The sequence below is a fragment of the Vanellus vanellus genome (assembly GCF_965231255.1).
Source record: "Vanellus vanellus genome assembly, chromosome: 2".
Taxonomy (NCBI): Eukaryota; Metazoa; Chordata; class Aves; order Charadriiformes; family Charadriidae; genus Vanellus; species Vanellus vanellus.
In genome coordinates this window covers 72,422,520-72,443,225 of record NC_138906.1, presented here as the reverse complement: position 1 = coordinate 72,443,225, position 20,706 = coordinate 72,422,520, and the positions used below count along the sequence as shown (strand labels likewise).

Here is a 20,706-nt window from a genome sequence, read left to right as displayed (position 1 = left end):
TTTGCTCTAGTTCAAATGGAATCGGTGAATTCAGAAGCAGGTTAACTGTGGATAGCAAGACCTCATTTATAAACATTTTTCCAGATTTAATAAAGTTCAGATAAGCTTGATGTGAAAGACAGTGGGGTTTTCTTAATGTAACTGAAACATTTTAACCAGTTTAAGTCTTAAGTAGGAAGTGAGTAGGCACCTGAAAGAGCCCTTGCCCTATATAGAAGTGAGGAGCATATCATCCACAATAGCCATATCTAGAGGGGGGGGGGAGAAGCAGCAGGCACACATGTGAAGTCTGGCCCCAAGATTAACACAAGGGTACTGAGCTAAAGAGTATATATATCTCAGCAACCTCTCACCAATTAATTTGGATAGTGTCTTTTGACTTTCAGATGCTTGGTGATGAAACAGACTTCGGTGAGTTCCTCCTTATTCCCAGACTATTTAGGTCAAAAATGATAGTGTAACCCAGTCCAAATTCATGGCTTATCTCAGCAAAGTTGGCACATGGAATTGGGAATCATTCCAGAGCTAATTTACTTTGTGTTGAGAAAAGTTAATAATTGTTCTATGTGCATGTTTGTTCTATGTGCATCTGCATGTTTGAACACAGTCACAGTTGTAGTTTTCTCCTTATTCTTTCACATTATGTCAAGCTTATTTTTTCTCATAATTTTAGACTGGGCTTTGGAGGAAAAAAAGAATCTGCAAGAAGTCCCCAAAGCCCAATCATTGGTCATAGTAAGCATTTTGTAAATGCCCACATAACCATGCTATTTTCCAAGTCGTTAAAAATCTTTAGTTGCTACTACTGTAAGGTGTTTTCTTGGTTTTTCTAAATGTGGTATATAACAATATAATGAATCTGTTCCTTGGGATCCTTATGAGCAATAATATGGTGGCATGAATGTAGTAAACTAGCATAAAAGAGCATTTCCCCATTGTTTTCAGGGATATACAAAGAACAGCTGGAGGTAAACTTCTAGCATACGTCTTGTAAGATAGTCTTGCTAACCAATAAGCTGTAATATGTGGTAATATTAAATGTAGTGTAAGGCTGAGTGGTTTTCGTTTTCTTGCATTATCCTATTCTTCCCATTCTTACTATATCTCATTCACAGCATTGTATATTTTGGTGATAGTTACAAGGTCAAATTCCATCATAATTGTCAGTTTTTACTTGCTCATACATTTTTCATTAAAAATTTCCTATAGGCCTGAGCTTTTTACAGTTAGATTTTGCCCAGAGCTTGTTTTATTGCTACTTTGAGGAAGTATAACCTAATAGTTTGAAATTCAAGCACACAGGAAAACACAAAACAGAAGTTACATACTTTGCAATCTGAATACACTGTTTACATGTTTGTTTATACCAAAAACCTGGAAAAGAAATTTAAGTTGAACTGAAGGCAACTCAAATCCTACGTGCAGACTCTTCAGAACTGAAACATAGGTTCAGAATAGAACGCTTTTTCTCACAAAGTTTTGAGCATAACTAGGGAATTGCTCAGTTTGAAATGGCTCAGCATCTGATGAACAAGACTAAGAGGTGCTTTGAATGGTTGCATCATTATTTTAATCCTAATATAGTGCTTTCATGTGTTTGAAAAATCCAATAAAAATTACATATAATGAACTCTAGTAATACCAAGTTATGTCCACTAGTTAATAGGAAAATACAAATATTAGGAAAAACTACAATTCTAGCAGCCAGGTCATCAGTGTAACCTTTCAAGGCATTATACCCTTTTTAATCTACACATTCCTTAGCAATGGTTCCTAGTTTCAACTTCTGCCTCCTCCCCTGCCTCTGCAAGGAACTCAGCAGTGGTCACTTTTCAACGTAAAATCTCTTTTGAAGGTTTTGGAAACACAACTGGAAATTGCATTGTGAGCAATTTCTTGCTGCTTACATATAGGCCATCCCTTGAGTAAAATGCTAACACAGTATTCACATATGTCACAATTACATGCTCCTATTTCTTGGTTCTTTTATTTTTTGGTCCTGGTAATATGAACTATTTGCATTTCAAGTATGTGAAGTGTTACTGAGGTGTATTTTATGTACAAAGGTCTGTTCAGCTACTCATTTAGCAAAAACAAGCTAGTGTTTATGTTGTATGCCCAAAGGTAGGTTTGCTATTAGAACTTGCACATTTACATTTTTGCTGAGGTTATTTGATCTGTCAAGTTATAGAGCCAGCGTGCAATTGACCTTTATAAACGGCAACCATAAGCTTTTATTCTGCTCCTGTTGTGGCTTACCACAACACAGTCCCCCTCCAGGGCAGCAAGCATTCCCCTTCACGCCCTACCCTGGGGTGTTTGTCACCTCCAGATGGAGGTAGGGGAAGGCCCAAAGACATTGTCAGGGTGTATATAAGTACAGCTAAGATGCTTTCTTCATCCCGTATCAAATAATAGGTTACTGTGCCACACGGTTTCCTGAGCCATCAGTATCCTCTCTCTTCCACTCAGGGGGACTTCTGGTTTTAATTCCTACTTGATCCCATGTCTGGTAGGCAGACCCTCTCTGGGGAAGATCACAGTGGGGAAATGGGAGAACAGAGTAGGAAATGGCATTTATTAAGTGTTTCTTACTCACCTCCCTGCTAGGTGTTTATGTGCTTCTTAGCACAAAGAACACTACAGCGTGCTCTGCAAAGTCAGATGGCAAAAGGCAGTTTGGCAACACTTCTCAGCAGTCAGGCTATAAGCAGTCATTAAGAACAGAACATGACAGCATCAGCCCAGGATGTTAGTGAGTGTACCAGTTCTGGACAACTGAGTCTCATAATCCTCCATGGTGAAATGAAATCTGACCCCAAAACCAGGAAAAGTCTTTTCTATCACTTCCATTTCACTTCTTTCACTTCAAAAGACCACTTTTGTCAATGAAAGAACAGCTCATATTCTGCAGTCAAGCCTGTGCTTCTGCTGAAGTCACTGTAAGAGTGACAGCTGCAGTAATGAATTTCAATATGAAGATTATATGAACATCCCCCCCGACTCCTCAAAGAACTGGCTAAGACTGTCATGCATTTCACAGAGGCTTCTTTCAGGTATCAGGTAGCAACTGCTTTTGGCCATTAGTGGCTTGGATTGGTATTGAAATGTTGAGTATTCCTAGAGATCCATCATCAACTGGATCTGAGCAGCTACTTCAGTGCTTCCCAGTTCAAGTACTATATGCGAAAAGGTGTCCTGGGCTTTAGGTTAATAACAACGCTTTGTACTTATAGGAGGGGATCAAGGACAAAAGAAACCGCCAGGTGTGGAAGGGAATTCATTCAGGGACCTCTTGAGGAATCTCAATCCACATAAGTGCATGGGACCAGATGGGCAGCACCCAAGGGTACTGAGAGAGCTGGCTGTTGTCATTGTTAGGCTGCTCACTATCATCTTTGAAAGGTTGTGGAGATTGGGGACGTCTTCTGTGACTGGAGAAAAGCAGATGATGCACCCATCTTCAGAAAGGGCAAGAAGGACAATCTAGGTAACTACAGAATAATCATGGAGTGAGTAATCTTGGAAGTAATTTCCGGGCATATGAAGGAGAAGGTAGTGATTGGGAATAGCCAGCATGGATTTACAAGGGTAAATCATGCCAGACCAACCTAATTGACTCATGTGATGACATCATCAGCTGATGAAGGGAAAGCAGAGAATGTTGTCTACCTTCAGTTTAGCAAGGCTTTCCATGTAGTCTCCCACAGAATCCTTTCCAATGGTCCAGTCTAGATAGGCAAAAAACTGACTGAATCATTGGTCAAAAGCACTTATGCTCTGTCCGGAGGCTGGTTACAGTGGAGCTCCTCAGGGGTCTGTCCTGTCTGATATCTTTATCAATGACCTCGAGGAAGAGACAGGATGCAGGACTATTAGGTCTGCAGAATTATGATACTAAATGGAAGGTGTGGTTGATACACTTGAGATCAGGTCTGCCATTCAGAGGGATTTACACTTGCTGGAGGCTTAGGCCAAGAGGAACCTCATGAAATTCAGTAAGGACAAATAGAGGATCCTTTCTCTCAGACAGACTGAACCCCTGCATACCCCAGGACATGACTGGCTTGGCAGCAGCTCTGCTGAAAAGGACATGGGAGGCTTGGGGCAGGCTGAACAGGAGTCAGTGGTAAGGTCTGGCATCAGTGAAAGTACATCAGACTGGATCAACAGGAGCACAGATGGCAGATCAAGGGAACTAATTATTCCCTTTCACTCAGCACTCATTAGACCACAACTGGCATAGTGGGTCCAGTCTTGAGTCTCCCAGTACATGAAAGCTGTTGATAAACTTGGAACGACTCCACTGGAGGGCCAACAGAATGGCTGGATGTTGAAGCATGAGACTCGCGAAGAGAGGCTGAGGCATTGGGGTTTGTTCAGCCTATGGAAGAGAACAGTAACTTTCCAGTTCCTAAGAGGAGGTTACTGAGAAGACAGGGCTGGGCTCTCTGCCAAAGAATGAGACCAAGGTTATAAACGAACAGGGGAGGCTCTGGCTAGATAGAAGGAAAAAAAAAAAAAAAAGAAGACACTATGGGGATAATTAGGTAGTAGACTAGATTACCCAGAGGGGTTGTGTAGTCTCCAAATGGAGGATTTTAAGACCTGATTGGACAAAGCCATAAGTAACCTGGGACCTCCCAAAGTCCCTTCCACTCTGAATTATTTTATGATAACTCTTCTCCATCTTCTCTGTATAATTTCCTCCATGTAATACAGTTCATAATCAGTCTATGTATTTAAAGTTGGTGCATATGCTGCTATTCACCCCACAGACCAGAAAAATTACATAAAGTGTTGCCCCCTAGTTTTAACTAAACAAGATCTAAGACAACTTGAGCAAGAACATCACTAGACAGGATGCGACAACATTTTTTTATTGTTTTAATACGAGTGAATAGATTAAGGGATCTGAAATGATGTAAAGCAATATACATACTGAATAAATAATATGCACAGGAGAGTCATGTCTACATTATAACACTGGCTAGTATTCAGAATACTTAAAATAAATCCAGTGACATTGGATAAAGTCCATAAAAATGCTATCCTGTCTTCCCTTGTATGAAATTGTTCAAGTATAAAAAAATCCAATACAGTGTAAAATATTAAATTCCATTTCGGTCAAGAATAAAAATTGCAAGTATTGTAGTTTCACAGGACAATGTAAAGCAGCATTTTCTAGCAAAGGGAAAAATAGTCAGTCTACATACAGATGAGTGAGAAAACGGCACTAATGCGTTTGAGAGGTCTACATGAAAAACTAGTAGAGGGAAAAAGAATGAACTAGCAATATTTTATGTAAAAACCTAAAAAAGTGTTAATTTAAGAGTACCCTCATACAGTGCACATACTGAATTTAAATAAATCCAAGTCAACATCCTTAGTTAATTAGGTTAATATTTAATATGCTACATCTAAGCCTACTAAATAATTTATGCCATGAGATGAATACATAATTTTACAGTGTCACATCTAAAGTTGCTTTCTTTAGAGTGCAGCATAGTAAAACTTTCAAAATAAATATTTCTTTTTAAATAGCATAACAATTAAGGCACAGTATAAATCACATACCATTAACCCTTCAAGAACTGCAGTCTTGGTAACAAAAGTTGCCTCGTGTACTGTATGTTTGCTAATAAATATTTTAAATAGAATCCTGAAATAGATATTAAAATTGTACAAATGGTTTCAGAAAAGAAAATTCCCTTAAAACAGTTCTTAAAGGTTTTAATTCATTAAGCTTCTTCCTGCCTTTATTCACAAGTTACGAATAGATGCAATAAATAGAAAGAGAAGGCTGTTGTAGTAAAGGGCTGATCCTATTTTAGAATCAGAATAGCTGACACCAGCAGTTAAAGTTTCCCAAAAGTGAAACAGGATGGGGCGAGGGATTAGGATGTGACAAGCTCATCACATGAGCACGAGTGATGTGTTCTGTCCAGAACTGTCTGTGTTATTGATTGTCTCTACAGCTGTTGCACCCCTTACTTCCACATCACTTGCTCCATAGTTCCACTCATCCAGAGGACAGAGAAGAAAATAACTTTGGTGCCTGTCCGCCATCTTACTAGCCGGCCATCTTCCTTGGGTTGTTCGATGCCCGTTAGTGAGACAGTGAGAAGGTACTATCTCACGAAGACAACTTCTGAAAGCTAGAAAGGACAATCAGTGCTTTAAGCTTGTTTCCTCTTAAAATGGATAAAGATTACATATTGCTGACTCAGTTTTTTCCCTGGTTCAAACTTTTCAAATACCATTTTCTTACTTATAAAAGGCAGTTTTGCTTCCCTGATACTGTAAAAGGTACACCTTTGCCTTTTTTGGTTCTTATTTGTTTCTTTGAAAATGTGAAGTCCCATTGCTACTCCTGCCACTCTTTCATGACAGTACAGTATTTTTTTCCCCATTTTCTTCTGGCTTGATACTTGAAACTAGACATGCCGCAGTACCCCTCCCCTCTAACAACATGATTTGGATGCATACTGTATGAAGACAGTGGAATAAAAATCTTTAGTTTCGCAATAGCATCGCTTTCCTTAAAGCTCCTTAGTTAATATCAATTGTCTCTGATTAACTACTTATACTGGAAGGCTGAAAAGAGGAAGAGAAAGAGCGAGCTTCCTTCAGGAGTCCATCTGCTATTGCATACGGTCTGTCTGCAGCTGTTGGGGCTGGTACTGGCCAAAAGCAGCAGCAGCCGCAGCGGCCGTCCCCGGCGCCGCTGCAGTGATGGGCTGTTGCACGGCATAGCCGTAGCCCCCCGCCGCCACGTACCCGGCAGCGGCAGCCGGCGAGGCGGCGTACGGGTACTGCTCATAGGCGGCCGCGGCGGCCGAGTATTGGGCATACGCAGCTCCGGTGTAATCGATGTAGGGCGTAGTGGAAGCAGCGGCTGCCGCGGGCTGAACGTGGGGAATTACCACTCCGGGCTGCACAAAAGCCTGTGGATAGACATAGTGAGCAGGTATCCTGTTGAAAGATGGGAGAGGGAGTTAGTCGGTACGCGAGTCAGCGCCTAAGCCTCACATCCATACTCCGAACTAAAACAAACTCAATTTAGTTGTTGTTATGTGCATAGGGTTGCCACAATAACTAGACTGAATGGACCAATTACCAGTTCACTGGTCCGAGGAGAAGCATCGCTCCAAAGCACAGCATTATAGCCGAGTTAAATAGGAGTGTGTAATGTTGCTTGAGGATATTATGTTTAATGCTATTTAAATCTTTAGAAGGACCAGGATTACTGATGCCAGTTTTAAGACAACTCTCAAGGAGTAAGCTTGATTATTCCATCTGGAAAATTGCGGTATTTGTTTTTCAAAACACCTGCAAGTCATTTTTATTACCCTGCTTCTCACTTAACTACTCGACTCTTAGTAAAATTATTTCCTGCAGTACTTTTATTATTAGTAACTGAGCAGTTTGACAGCATTGCTATAATGAGTTTGACAATAGCCAATAAGGCGCCAAAATGGTTGAACCCTGACTTTATGTAAAGTCTTCTCGGGGAGGCAGGGGAAAGAGTGTATTGTGGCAACCCTACTTAAGTTGCTATGCAGACTCAGCACACATTAATTTCTCTGCAACCTCAGTCACCCTTATTAAAAATAAGAAAAAAAACAACACAGGCGACAAAGGAGTTTAAATAAAGTTCACAAGTGTGGTAAACACAGCAAGAATCACACTTTCCAAACGAACGATAGTGCAGCTCACTCCGTCACAAGAGGCCATTGAGGGGAAGCTACATAGATGCTATTAAAATCCATAACAGTGACTCCTAAGTACATGTGCATCACACTTTTATAAAGTTCGTAAGGACACAAGGGTCAAACCTGTTTGATTATCAGGCCACTGATGTCCTGTTTTGTGCCAGCTTGTTTATTTCTATGCAAGACATACAGCATAGAGTTTTTTGGGAGATGGGCATAGGATTAAGTCTAAATAGATCTGGTGCTTAACAAAAGCAAAAAGACAAATTTACAGCTCAAGAAATCACCATTCTGAACAGATCAGTACACTCTTTCCCATCTTCTCCAGTCACAAAACTTGCTTCCTTGGCTTGTTTAGTTAGTCCTTCAGTTTTGAAAATTGGTCATATCGTTGTCTTAGCACACAAGCATATATACAAATTCATCTCATAGTTGTATTTTATCATATAATACGATTTAAAAAAATAATATACTCAGTATTAATTATCATTTGACATTCATAGCCCTGTCTTGCATCTGGATTTCCACAGAGAAGTCCTTCATATATGCAACTCCTTTCCAGTCAGTGAATCTTTATAAATCCATGAGAAACTGCTTGTGCTGATTTATTACTATTTCATACCGAACTTTACCTTTACAGACAACTCTAAAGACTGCACCAACCTTTTAGTGCACTGTAAGCACAGATGTAAGTTGCAACAGTAAAAACTGTCCTCTTTTCTCCAAATTCAAGATTTAATGAAAAGGTGGTTTTTTTTTTCTTGTTTCATTTTTAAAAATAACTTCAAGATTTACTGAAGTGATCAACAAGGATACATTTCAATCAGAAGGGACACTGTCAACTAGATTAATAGCAAAACATAATTTAAAATAGGTGATAGTCAGGTTTTACAACAGTCTAGTTTTCTTTTTAAGAAAAAAAGAGCTCAGTTGATTGAATAGGAATATTAGCAGAGAGAAATGTTCAGTTGCCATGTTGAAGACATGAACACCACAATCATAAAAACCCAACATGTCAATGAAATTGATTTCCTTCTGTGTGAAGGGAGAAAAGAAAAAAAAAAGAGTGACAAATAGGGATTGGGAAGGGAAAGAAAACATAAAACAAAACCGTAAGTTGGGTTTTTAACACTCACCTAATTTATGAAGTGATTAGCCAGAAGTGCATTTGAAGCATACTTAAGCTGGCTCTGTGCATTTAAATACACATCATTACCTGAGCTCTCCATACAAGATGGATGAGCATAAACAAGCATTTTGTGTTGGTCACCAATCAAGTTCAATCCTAATAAATATAACACCACGTTTTTTAAGTATTAAGGGAAGAGGTACAAAACCAAATTTGAAATCACCGAGAGCCTCTTCTGCATCATTGAGAGTCCATTTAACACCAAATCAAAGCAATCTTTACATACAGCATTTATGAAAGGGAGTAATTCTAACAGAAGAGACAGTAAGCAAGCTTATCTAGATGCTTGTGTTGACTTAAACTGATGTTACTAAGATTTTCTGAAGACATTAGGACATTTGGCCATATCTTTGAACAAGACAGAAAGATACATGTGCTCCCACTTAAACTCTTGTGACTTGTTTTATTTAAGCCAAGAAGCTAACAGGTGGTGAAGTTATGAAACACTATCTGTTTGCCACATCTTACCCTACAATAAACATAAACCCTGTGCAGGCTCCTCACCATCATGCCATTTCACACATGATGATTGACAGCATAAGCTGCAGTGGGGCTATTTTTGATCATCTGTCATGCTACAACTGTTTTGAGTCGAGTAAAATGGCTTTATATGGCCAAAGTAAATTTCTACCTACTGCAGAGGCCAGCAAATGTAGGTCTCAGCCATTCAGAACCCAACTGCTTTTAATGCTCTGCCAGGTCAAAAGCTGAAAAAGTAATTCCCAGTTATGCTGGATATCCTTGGTATCCCTAATTTTAAATAAAAGCTGCTGCTTTACTTTAGAGAATAGAAGTGTGAGAATTATACACGGTTTAAGCTTTCTTTTCTGGCAGTAGTTTTTATTTTGGAGTGTATATTTATTGATTTATGCTTCTGCAATAATGAAAAAGGGAAGCCACATTTAACTTTAGCAGTAACTTTAGCTTTGAAATATTCAAAATTGAATGATATACGCTCCTGCCATGTACTGTAAGACCTTCATTGTTGTTGTAACAGAAGACTTGTCTTTAACTACAACCTCAAAAATAATCCTATAAGCAATAATTAAGTGAAAGCTAATTGTTTCAATAGAAAGAAAGCTTTGTAGGCTAATGCAGAGAGCTGTGGCATACAGAAATTCAGCAGCAGTAGTACATCACTGACTCTCAACATTAAGTTCTTGTGAAAGTAGATATTTAACTTTGAACTAAATGTCTTGCTTTGGCCCTTGCATGGCATCATCTGGTTTGGTAAGCAGAATTAAAAGAGTACATTTGCACCAATGCACAGCTTTCCTTATAGCAGAAATAGGTTACATAAACATCAAGACATACAAGACTCTTAAAATGCTTCCTTTTAAATTTCTTCCTGATACCATTAAGAGGACATCTAGCATTCTGCAGGTTAAATTCTGTCTGTTCCGGCTTCACTCCCTCTTCCCAGATTATCCGTAGTCTAGTACTAAACAGGTCTTCTGATCATACACTCAAGAAAGTGCTTTTCGTTCTCTCTTAAGACAGGCAGAATGGCATAACTCTTGGAAGATAGTAGTACCCCAGCAGATAGTATCAGCTAACCGTTTGATAATGAACTTAATCACTTTAGACTTAACTCTGGTCTTACTAAAAACAGCGGGAATGTTCTCATTTTGATTGAGGTACAAGTTTTAGACAGAAATAAAGGAAAAACGTCTCTCCAACAGAACAAATCATATCCTACACCAGTACCTCTGTATAACCCTGTATTTTTCCACCAATAGTAAAGCAAAAAATTACAAAAGCAAAATGAGAAACGCTATTTTTGGAGGCAAAGTCATCTTCCCCCTCCATAAATTCCTGTTGAACTCAGAGATAGTATTTTAATAAACAATCCTGAAAACAGAGCTGTATAGATAACCAGTCCTGTGATCGAACAGCTTTCTACGAAACACACCAGCAGTAAGATAGATGCTGAATGTAAAGAGCAGGGAGAAATGTTATTTGGTGGATGAACTGATCTCTGCAGCACTGAATAAAGAAAAATTCCCAGCATTTTAAATGCTTCATGCATTGAAGCTAATCTAGTTTCTGGCTCCCTCCACCACAATAATGTTGTACTTAATTGAGAATATTGTACTTCTGCATCTTCTCAGTAAAAGTAATCCAATTATTTTCAGTTTCTTGTTTGATAGGTGGGGAACCATATCAAAACACTGCTGACCATACCAGAATATGGCAGCACCTCACTAATTTGAACTCTGGTAGGAATGAAAAACCACAAAATATTTGGAGCTTTTGTGTATGGATTAGCAGAATATCGGTAGTGAATCACCACCAAACCCATTTTACACAGCATATTAGTAAAGTGCACTTTTTTAAAAAGTGCAACTGCACAGGAGGAAGAAAGGTGACCATGTATTTCAGCGCAATCTATGTTACTTCGTCTAAGTGTGAACTCTTCAATGAAAATAGATTCAAGTAAGCACTGAAACAACCGCTCTTATTGTCAAGGAATATAGTGAATGAAGATGTTCATTCATCCTAATGAATGCTATTCTTAATCTGAACTACCTGAAAAAGTACAGGTCATAGAAAATTTTGAGGAGGAGGCAGGATGAGTAATCTCCTTTGTTTGAACATAGCAGAAGAAAGGCAAAAGCCAAGGATTAAAAATGAACAATTTTCATATATACATGACCCTGCAACTAACATTCCTTTTCTTCAGATTTATGTACATTGCGTTAGAAATAAAACCTTATTCCACCTGCTGGAAGAATTTCCGTGACCTAACGCGATTTACATGTTCTATTGTTCTCTCTGGGTAAGGAAAGCAAGAAAGATCCCTCCATTTGCACAGTTCTTTTAGCAACAGATTGCTACAGGTTCTCCTTTTCTGTTGTGCTCAGCAAATACTCAGTCTCTCTCCATGGCTGATCCCCGGGCAGTCCACTGGTTCCTCTTTGCAACAAGTGCTTTAACAGCTCTGGAGACAACGTGCTCCGCCTCCTGCCTACCTTAGCCCAGGCATCATAAACTGATGACTGCATATACACTGTCGTCTCCTCACACTTCGAAGAAGTCAAACAAAATACAGTAGAGGATAATCATAAGAAGGAGAAAAAAAAAAAAAAAAAAAAAAAGACAAAAAGTTTTCCACAACCTCCCCACGGGTCTCAGAAGAATCAACACTCTCTTTTGAAAGTATGTAAAGTTTCTAGGACAACTTTTTCCTACAGTTTTGAGGACAGGAACTGTTTCCTACTGTTTTGACAAATCAAACTACTGAGAAGCTATAGTTGCTTAATAACAGCTAGGTACAATATTCTAAAGCTATTCTAATCAAATAAACAAAATACATTTGTGACGCATTTTCCCTGCTTTATTGTTAGCTTACTCATTAATTAGCAAAATGCATTATTTTGCAATGAGTTTTTCAGTCAGTGTGCATTAGTTAAGTGACACTGTATGGAAAGTTTAAAGCAGACTTCACCTCCTAATTATATGCCTAGAAGAAGCAAGAGTTAGATCTACTTAGGAATAGTATATTCAAGTCAAGGAGAAATGCGCTACATATTAAAGACAGATTGAAGAAAAAAAATCTCAAATTAGAAAGCCCAAATGGACGCACATTGTTAATACGGAGCTCCCCACCCCTCCCAAGAACAAACCCTCCAAAAAAATTATGAACATGCAAGCAATACGTTGATTTACTTAAAAATCAAGAAGTCACACAATTTAGCACTCACTACAAAATATGGTTAAAAAAATCACAGGCTACAGCTTGAAAGCAAGGAAAAAAAAAAAAGACCCTTTGCTCCCCATGGCAAAGTCACTCCTCAACAACAAAAACAAAATTAAAAAGAGCCCCCCAAAAAACTTTCACTACAGCTCTTTCAATTAAATAAAAGCACACAGTTTAGCTATCAACACCACTTCATTACTGTAATAAATAAATAAAAAAAAAAACGCACACGGAGGTCTATTGACTATATGAAAAAAACATACATGCATCGTTAATCACCATTTTAGCTTGTTTGTGTTTGAGTCTACTGGTTACAGAGTTTAATTCCAAACAGAACTATTCCACCTCTTATCATCATATCCTTCTGATCAGTTATCTTAACTGTAAACGATCCCTGTCAGATTAGAAAGAGATAAATAACATTGAGTCAAGCTGAAAAAAAGAGAAACGGGGCACAGCAATCTTGCATCAAGTCATACCTCCTTGTTTTATCATAAGGTCATACGGGACCAGACTGCTTAGTGGAAGGGACACATCCCACACAACTTGACTCAGCTGCGGCATTTAGAACATGACCGACAAGATGAGCGCATTTATGGGTATACATTTATAAGTCTGAGAACTTCAGCACTGCTGGTGAGTTTATAAGGCTGCTACTGCAAGAAGCCTTCAAGGATCATATTTTTCTTTCCTTATTTAAAAAAAAGATTTTTTCCTCCCCTATTTGAGGTCCCATTGAACAGACTTACCCAAAAGGCCTCTGTATGAGAGCTGGATGAAGCTGCTGGACACCAAAGGCAAAACCTATCAACAGAAACACATCACATTCTCTGTACGGGTGTTCTTGTGGGCACTTATTTATGCTATATACACACATGCACACAAACGCAGAGTAACAGCCTTCACAAGCAACCTCCAGTGACGATGTCTGCAAGGCTGCAGAACCACAAATGAGAAAGTAAAATATATCAATCCATATATACACGCACACACATACATGCAATACAGAACTTAAACCAGTAAAGCACATCCTTTCCTAGAGATGTTCAGAGGAACAACTTTTTCTAAACAATAAGCACAAGGTTTTCATTCACATTTTATTTTGCGCTCCATTGTGGTCCCTAACTTTAGCCTCTGAAGGATTATATGGTACTTTCTATTCATCAGTGTGTTTGCGTACTTTCTACAGACTTAAATTTGAGCTATCTCTACTCATGAGGACTAAGCATGGCGGTCAAATTCCAACTTCACTTCTATTCTTCAAGCGCCCAAGCATAAACCCCTTCTTTCTTTGGTGGGCACTTAATTACTCACAGAAGTGTTCCTCGGGCCAAGCACATGGGAACTCAGAGCAGTCTCCTTTAGAGCCCAAACGTGCACACGGTCTGGACTCCTGTCCCCCTTGCTGCAAAGCAGCAGTTTAGGAAGCATCTAGGACATCAGATTGGCTCAGATGTGGTCTTAAGAAGAGCCGTTTCATTTTAAAGTCTGCATAATAGCTCCCATCTGTTGGAGGAGTTTGCATTATGATACTGTTTGTATTAATAAGACCGCACACATTGGAAGCGATTCTTTCCTAGGCCAATCTTTCCCTGCAACGATACTGTAAATGGTCAGCGCCACCACACTCCCAGCAGCGGGAATAACCAATGAAGTGTCGGAGCTGTGGAAGTCTTCCTGGGGAAGTGCAGATATTTTCTTTCTGATCACTTTTAGTTTTTAAGTAAGGCGCATGTACCAAAATAGCCAGAAAGTTACTACACACTGCACTGAAAAATCAAAACCAAAGCACAGCCCAGCAGCCAGCGCACTTCAGGACAGTGCCAGACAGCACTGCCTCTTTTTTGAAGTTTTACTCTCTTCAGAAACCTGAGGTACAGCGAGAAAAGCCCTTCAGGGCCGCTTCCTCACCTGGCTGCATTATCCGCGGCTTGGCACCCAGGTACGCCAGGTTCACGTTGGCTTTCCTGCCGTCGATGATGGGGTTGGGGTCTTTACAAGCCCTTTCAGCAGCAGCTCTGTCAGCCATGGTGACCTTAAACGGGCGATGCTGCCCATCAGATCCCTTTCGGCGGGCAAGGAGAAACCTCTCCCCCACGGCAGCCACCCGGCTGGACCCCCCCCCGGGCGGCGCTGGGAGGTGGGGGGAGGACAACCGGGGCGGCAAAGGGTCCCCGTCCGCCCAACCCAGCGGAGCGGAGCGCCCCGACGGCCGCGGCGGGAGCGGGGCAGCCGGGCAGCGGGGCGGCGGGAGCGGCGGCCGGCGCAGGGCGGAGGGCGAGCACCGAGCTCCGCCGCCGGCAGATAACCCCCGGCGCGGCCGTATCAGGCAGCAACAGGCGCGGTGCGGGCGCTGCGAGAAATTAGGCAATCCCCCCCCCCCCCCCCCCCAATCTCCTTTTTCAGTAATCCCCCCCTCGTCCTCCCCCCCTTCCAAACTCTCCAGCAGGGAGTGGAAAGGAAAAAAAAAAGGGGGGGGGGGCAAAAAAAGGGGGAAAACGGCAAAAAAAGCCAAACTTCCTCCCGTGCCCCGAGCCTGCCCGTCTCCTGGCTGCGACCCCCCCCCCCCCCCCCCGCATAAGTTTCTCCACCTGCCCCCTCCCTCTCCGCCCCAGCCCCGCGCCCCGGCACTTACAAAGCCGTATCCCCGGGACTTGCCCGTCTGCCGGTCGGTGATGACCACCGCCTCCTCGATGTCCCCGAAGACCTCGAAGTACTTGCGCAGGCTGGAGTCGGTGGTGTGGTAGGGCAAGCCCCCGACGAAGATCTTGGTGTACGTGGTGTCCTTCTGCGTCGTGTGCATCTTCCGCCGGGCCCTGCGCGCCGCGCCGCGCTCTGCACCCACGCGTGGCCGCCGGGGCGTGCGGGTCCTGGGCGGCGGGACCCGCTTCCAGACTCAGCCCCGCTCTTGCTTTCTTTTTTATTTTTTTTGTTTGTTTTTCTTTTTTTTTTTCTCTCCTCCTCTCTGAACCCCCCTCCCCCCGTTTCCCCCCTCTCCCGCCACCCAGTTACAATGCAATTCCCTTTCGCCTTTGCAAACCCAGCTTCCTCCTCCTTCAAGAGCGGAGCCCCGCAGCCTCCGGAGGTTTTGAGGTAGGTACCGGCAAAAGGAGGAGGGGCAGCCGGGCAGCAGCCAGCCTGGCGGCCGTCAGCGCTGGAAACGAGCAGAAGCAGCAGCGGGAAGAGGAGCGCAGGGCCTGGGCGCTAACAACTGAGTGGCCTCCCCCCCCTAAAAGCCACCGGGTCGGGCACTCTCGGTTCCTCCTCCTCCTCCTCCTCGCAGGGGCGGGGACGGCGGCGGGGCGGACCCCGCGCTCGGCCGCGGCCCAGCCGGGGCTGACACACAGCTGTTGGCAACAGCTGGATGTCGTCCGTCCCCCCCAGCCGCCCCCCACCCCGCTCCTACCCGTGGGGCGGGAGCCTGCCCTTGGAGTCGCCAGGCGAAGGGGCTGCTTCAGGAGTGCCCCGCGGGGAGGCTGGGTGCCTTCTGAGGCAGGTTTGCCCCGGGCTTGTGCAAACAGAAGTGCCGGGATGGAGGGTCTTGTGGGGTCACCGCTGCCCATGCAGCCGGAGACCCCGCGGGCAGAGCCGGCTCACTGGGAGCTGGCAATCCTCAAATGTTTCCATCCCTCCCCGAAGGCTTGTGGTGAAAGCCCTGTGCCACCCTCGCTTACCTCTCTCCCCTGGCTAGGGATGCTACAGTGCCGCAGCACTTGTGTTATTGTTGTGGTGGTGGTGGTTCTTGTTATTGGTTTGGACACAGGATGAAAAAAAACCCCAAACCTGGTAAAGCTGCTTCCCTTGTTTTTCTCTTCTCTTGCTGCCTCTGCCCTGTGCTGGAACTGGGAAGAATGCATAGGAACAAAAAGAAAGGAACGCCTGTGTGACATGGAGAGGCAGAGGACTGTGGGAGTTGGGGAGGGGGGAAGACCCACAGGGAGACAGGAAGGATGGGAGGAAGGTCAAAGATTGGGGAAAACAGATGTGCCCATGTGTATAGACTTCTAAACCATTCCCTTGTGGTCCCAAAGTCTTGATAAGTACTGGTGTCTCTTTTTCTTTTCTCCTACTTCCTCTGTCTTGTTAGACTTTTTCCTGTGAAGTCCCTTTCTCCCTTAGAAAAAAAGAGCAATGCATCAGTTGCAGGAGGGATTTTCACAAAGCTCTTCAGCCCCTCTGCTACCAAAGGTTAACCATAATGACGACACTTACCCCTAAACTTGCTTGCCCTGTATGTAACCTTGGCCCCATTTGATTTTTTCGGCAGTCATTGTCCTAGTTCTAATGGCCTGTACAATATTAGGTCATGCTATCACTAAACCCTACTTGATCCTTCAGACTCTCCAGATTAAATCATTTGGTTTAATATGTTAGGACTAACTCAGGCTGAAGCCTAGCAACCCTACCAGGATCCAGACGTAAATGTTGCTTTTCAGCTTAATCTATGACAAGTCCTTAACCTTGGCCTGAATCCAGTTAGGCCAGCTAACTCTGCCCCAAAATTTCTCCCAGCATGGCTCTTATGCTGGTCTGGAACATTGTGTTAAACCTGACACTCCAGCCGCTTCTGTTCCAAGGGCTACCTGTAACTTTAAACTCTGGCCCAGTGACCTGAACTTAAATACTAGCCCAACTAGAGGTGTCAGCGCTCAGTAGCGCACTGCAGCCCACAAACAGCTTAGGAGTACATTTAAGTTCTCAGCCCCTTGGAGACCTGAAAGATGAACTTCCCCTAAACCCAAACATAGCCCATCCCGTTTCCTTTCCCTCCTGGGCCCAGCACTCCTGCGTATCTTGTGGCATCTGCAGGAATGGTGAATTACCCTAGTTTTTGCAGTCATTACACAAACTCCTGTATTAAGGCCAGAAAAGCAACACTTGACTATGCCAGAACTAATTGCAGGTGTATTTAGGAGTTCACCTCTTTCAGCCCTAGTGGAAGATTGATGACTTTGGCAGACCCAAACCCAAAACCTAGCCTTTTGGTCTGACAGCAGCAGCGGGTCTTCCAGGATGCAGAAACAAAACCTAACTTTCTGCATTTACGTCCCAACAAAGGACAAACTTCTTGCATTTAGATAGGGTTCATCTGGCAGCCCTTGCTCTAGTCTGAGTCCTTCTGCTGCAAATCCAAACACAACCACAATACCATCGTTAACTTGAGGTCCAGGATACACTTCTTAATAAAAAAACTCCACAGTTTATTTCCTTCACATGTCCCTAATCTGCTTACTGTTTTTGCAGCATTTACAGGTTCCTGTAAAGAACAAGCCTTTTCTGGTCCTTCTCTCCTAAGACACAAACCTGATTCCAACCAAACGTAGCCTTAAACCAAGAAAGGTAGCCCCCACAACAATAGACCTAACTTGCACTACAGCACTGCTACCTTCATGTGACAGGCCTACAGACCCTACAAGAACTGAAAATACATCTTCAGCCCAAATTGTTGCCCATTAGATTTTTCTGTGTGCCAAACCTCATCCTATTTCAGTGGTGCCTACAGGATTCATATATAATATCAGCAGTCAATGCCCTTCTTTTCCTAACCTTAAACTGAACCATAACTGTTGTCAGTATCACAGCCATTGCAAAACCCATTGGTCATGGAACCACAATTCTGTAATCTCATTTCTCTCACACCCTAATCCCAATCTTCAACCTAACCATAGTTAAAAGAGGTGACGCTGCTGTCCTGTGCAATCTCACTAGTACTGTCCTCCTTGTTTGATATTCCCTAGAGGATTAAGATGGTCACACAATTCTCCATCCAGTTCTCTCTCAGACCTTAGCTTTGTCCCTAACTCAACTGTTTCTCAGTCTTAATCATCACTTAACTCTTGGTTTATCCAAAGAGAGGTGACCTCTATCATATGGAAATGAATTAAAGACCATTTGAACACTTTAGGGTTCAGGAATATATTGTGTAATTCTCTCCTAAACCATAGGTTAGCTCCAAATTTTAGGCTAGTCTTAACCCAAAGGGGGTGACCACAAACACCCCAGGAGGGTAGTTCTTTCAGATTACATCAATTTTGGGTATGTTTTGGGCTGATTAGAGCTTGTGTCTTTCAACTAGGGCTAGGGGTTCAGTGCAGTGAAGCTTGACGGGTGAGGTTCATCTATGGAACCTGTAGGTACCACTGGAAACTGATGAAGCTGGATGAATTCTGAGTTGAGGATGAGACTTGAGTTAGCTATTGGTTGGATGGTGATTACCTGGCTATGTTGGATGTATGACTAAGTTTGCAGTCAGACTAATGGGTTTGAAGATTTAAAGGCATGGACTCTACAACATCTATTGTGTTGCACGGAGGTCGGTGGGCAACTTCACCGATGTCATTATCCCAATTGCTTGAGATAATATGTATTTTGTGTTTTGCGATGAGTCAGCAGGATGACTTACTGCTAGGGATCTGGTTGTGGCTTTGGAATGCAAGTGTGGAAGAAATTAATTTATTCCTATATCCTGCAAATTTTGCAGTAGTGATGCCATCGGTGAAAGCGTGACAGTTCAGGCAAGCAGTGAGAACACGTGGAAGGATGGGCGTATGGGTAGGGCATCCTGGGAGAGATGTGAAGCTGGGGTTCCTAAACCCCTGAAGAGATTTAGAAATTGAACCTGGGTCACCCGTGTTCTGGTAAGAACCACAAACAGCAGACCACTGTAAAACCTGAGAGGAGTATCAGTCCCTTAAGTAGCTATTTTGGCATTTTCAGGATCTCACTTTTGAATCAAAGTAGAACCTAGGTCCTGCTGCACTCTTTTATATCCTTGTGAGTTTCTCCCAGCTATGTAGATATTGTTGCTGAAGGCTGTTGTAGCTGATGATTACCTTCTGTGTAATTTTAATGGTTTTAAAAATAGATATCTGAAGCTATACATTAAAAAGTGTTCTAATGTTTCTTTTGGAACCTAGTAACATGACTTAACGGGAGGAAGCCCCAAAAGCTATCAGTTACAATTAATTGTTTTTAGTCAGAGATTTTGTGGGTTTGCTCTCAAGGTAAGATAGAATAGACAACTTGCCAGCTTACCAAATGTTACCACTAACTGGTATCAGCGTAACTGTAGTATCATGCTTTTTATTTATTTATGAGCGCCATATGCCTGTCATGTCAGAAACCAGCGGATGTTATGTGTTCATTCATTAGGTTTCTGAAAACAACAAAGACCCCTGATTATATTACACACCAGTCATTCTTGCTAGTGCTTTATTTCAGTAAATAATAGTGGTCTTCAGAACATTCAGTACACCATCAATTAAACACAGTTGGAATTTGTATGTTTGCACATATGTATACATGCACACACATTGTATTTGCTGACACTATTATTAGAATGCCCAGGGCCTAAAATTCTGTGATTTTTAGGCAGAGATGAAAATAAAAGTAATTCTTTTTCTGTTAACTTAGTAAGACCATCAGTTTGATCAGTGAGACTTACATTTCTGCTGAAGTTCCATAATGCCATAGCTCTGTGAAAGCATTCAGCTAATAACATTAGGCACGGCTTTGTCTGCTAATCTGTGCACTTCCACCAACCACATCCCATTACAGAGAGGAGCAGAATGTCTAACCTCTGCTCTGCACAGTGTGTGTTACATGGGCAACAGTTTGACTTTGGGATAAGCACAAAGTACAGCAGTAGGTAGTACTCTCATGTTCTTAAACAGATCACAGTGTGAGAAACTTAGAAACCTCATCATCTTCTCACTCTTCTTGCTGATGTACAATCTTTATCTATGATTAGTTCTTGAATTGTCAATTTCTGCTAAAAATTTCCTAACCAGGGAAGCTTCCACCACCTCTCTTCTCATAGTGTGTCCCCATTATAACAGATTTCATCATATGATTTTTTTTCTCTGAAACCTATTACTCTTACTGTTTTCCAAAGTCCCTTTTGCTGTAGTATCTGAATGCTAGTCCATGTAATCTTTGACTACTTTAACCTCCTTATTCCCAATAAAATTACCAAATGTAGACCATCAAGGGTAGTTTCTGTTGGGAATATTCTTCCCTTTAAAGGACAGTGGAGGAAGTAACAAAGAATTTCGGCGATTCGGCAAAACAAAATTCAAAGCTTGTGCAACTGTGGATGCAAG

General features: G+C 42.2%; 1 protein-coding gene across 1 annotated transcript; it reads right to left on the bottom strand.

Moving 5' to 3' along the window:
* Window positions 1-4,864: 4,864 nt before the first annotated feature.
* RBM24 (RNA binding motif protein 24) lies at window positions 4,865-15,846 on the bottom strand. Its single transcript, XM_082499138.1, has 4 exons — window positions 15,240-15,846; window positions 14,516-14,639; window positions 13,354-13,408; window positions 4,865-6,975 (listed from the first exon to the last, which is right to left on the bottom strand). The coding sequence occupies exons 1-4, from the start codon at window positions 15,405-15,407 to the stop codon at window positions 6,645-6,647; spliced, it is 678 nt and encodes a 225-aa protein (XP_082355264.1). The 5' UTR covers window positions 15,408-15,846; the 3' UTR covers window positions 4,865-6,644.
* Window positions 15,847-20,706: the final 4,860 nt, after the last annotated feature.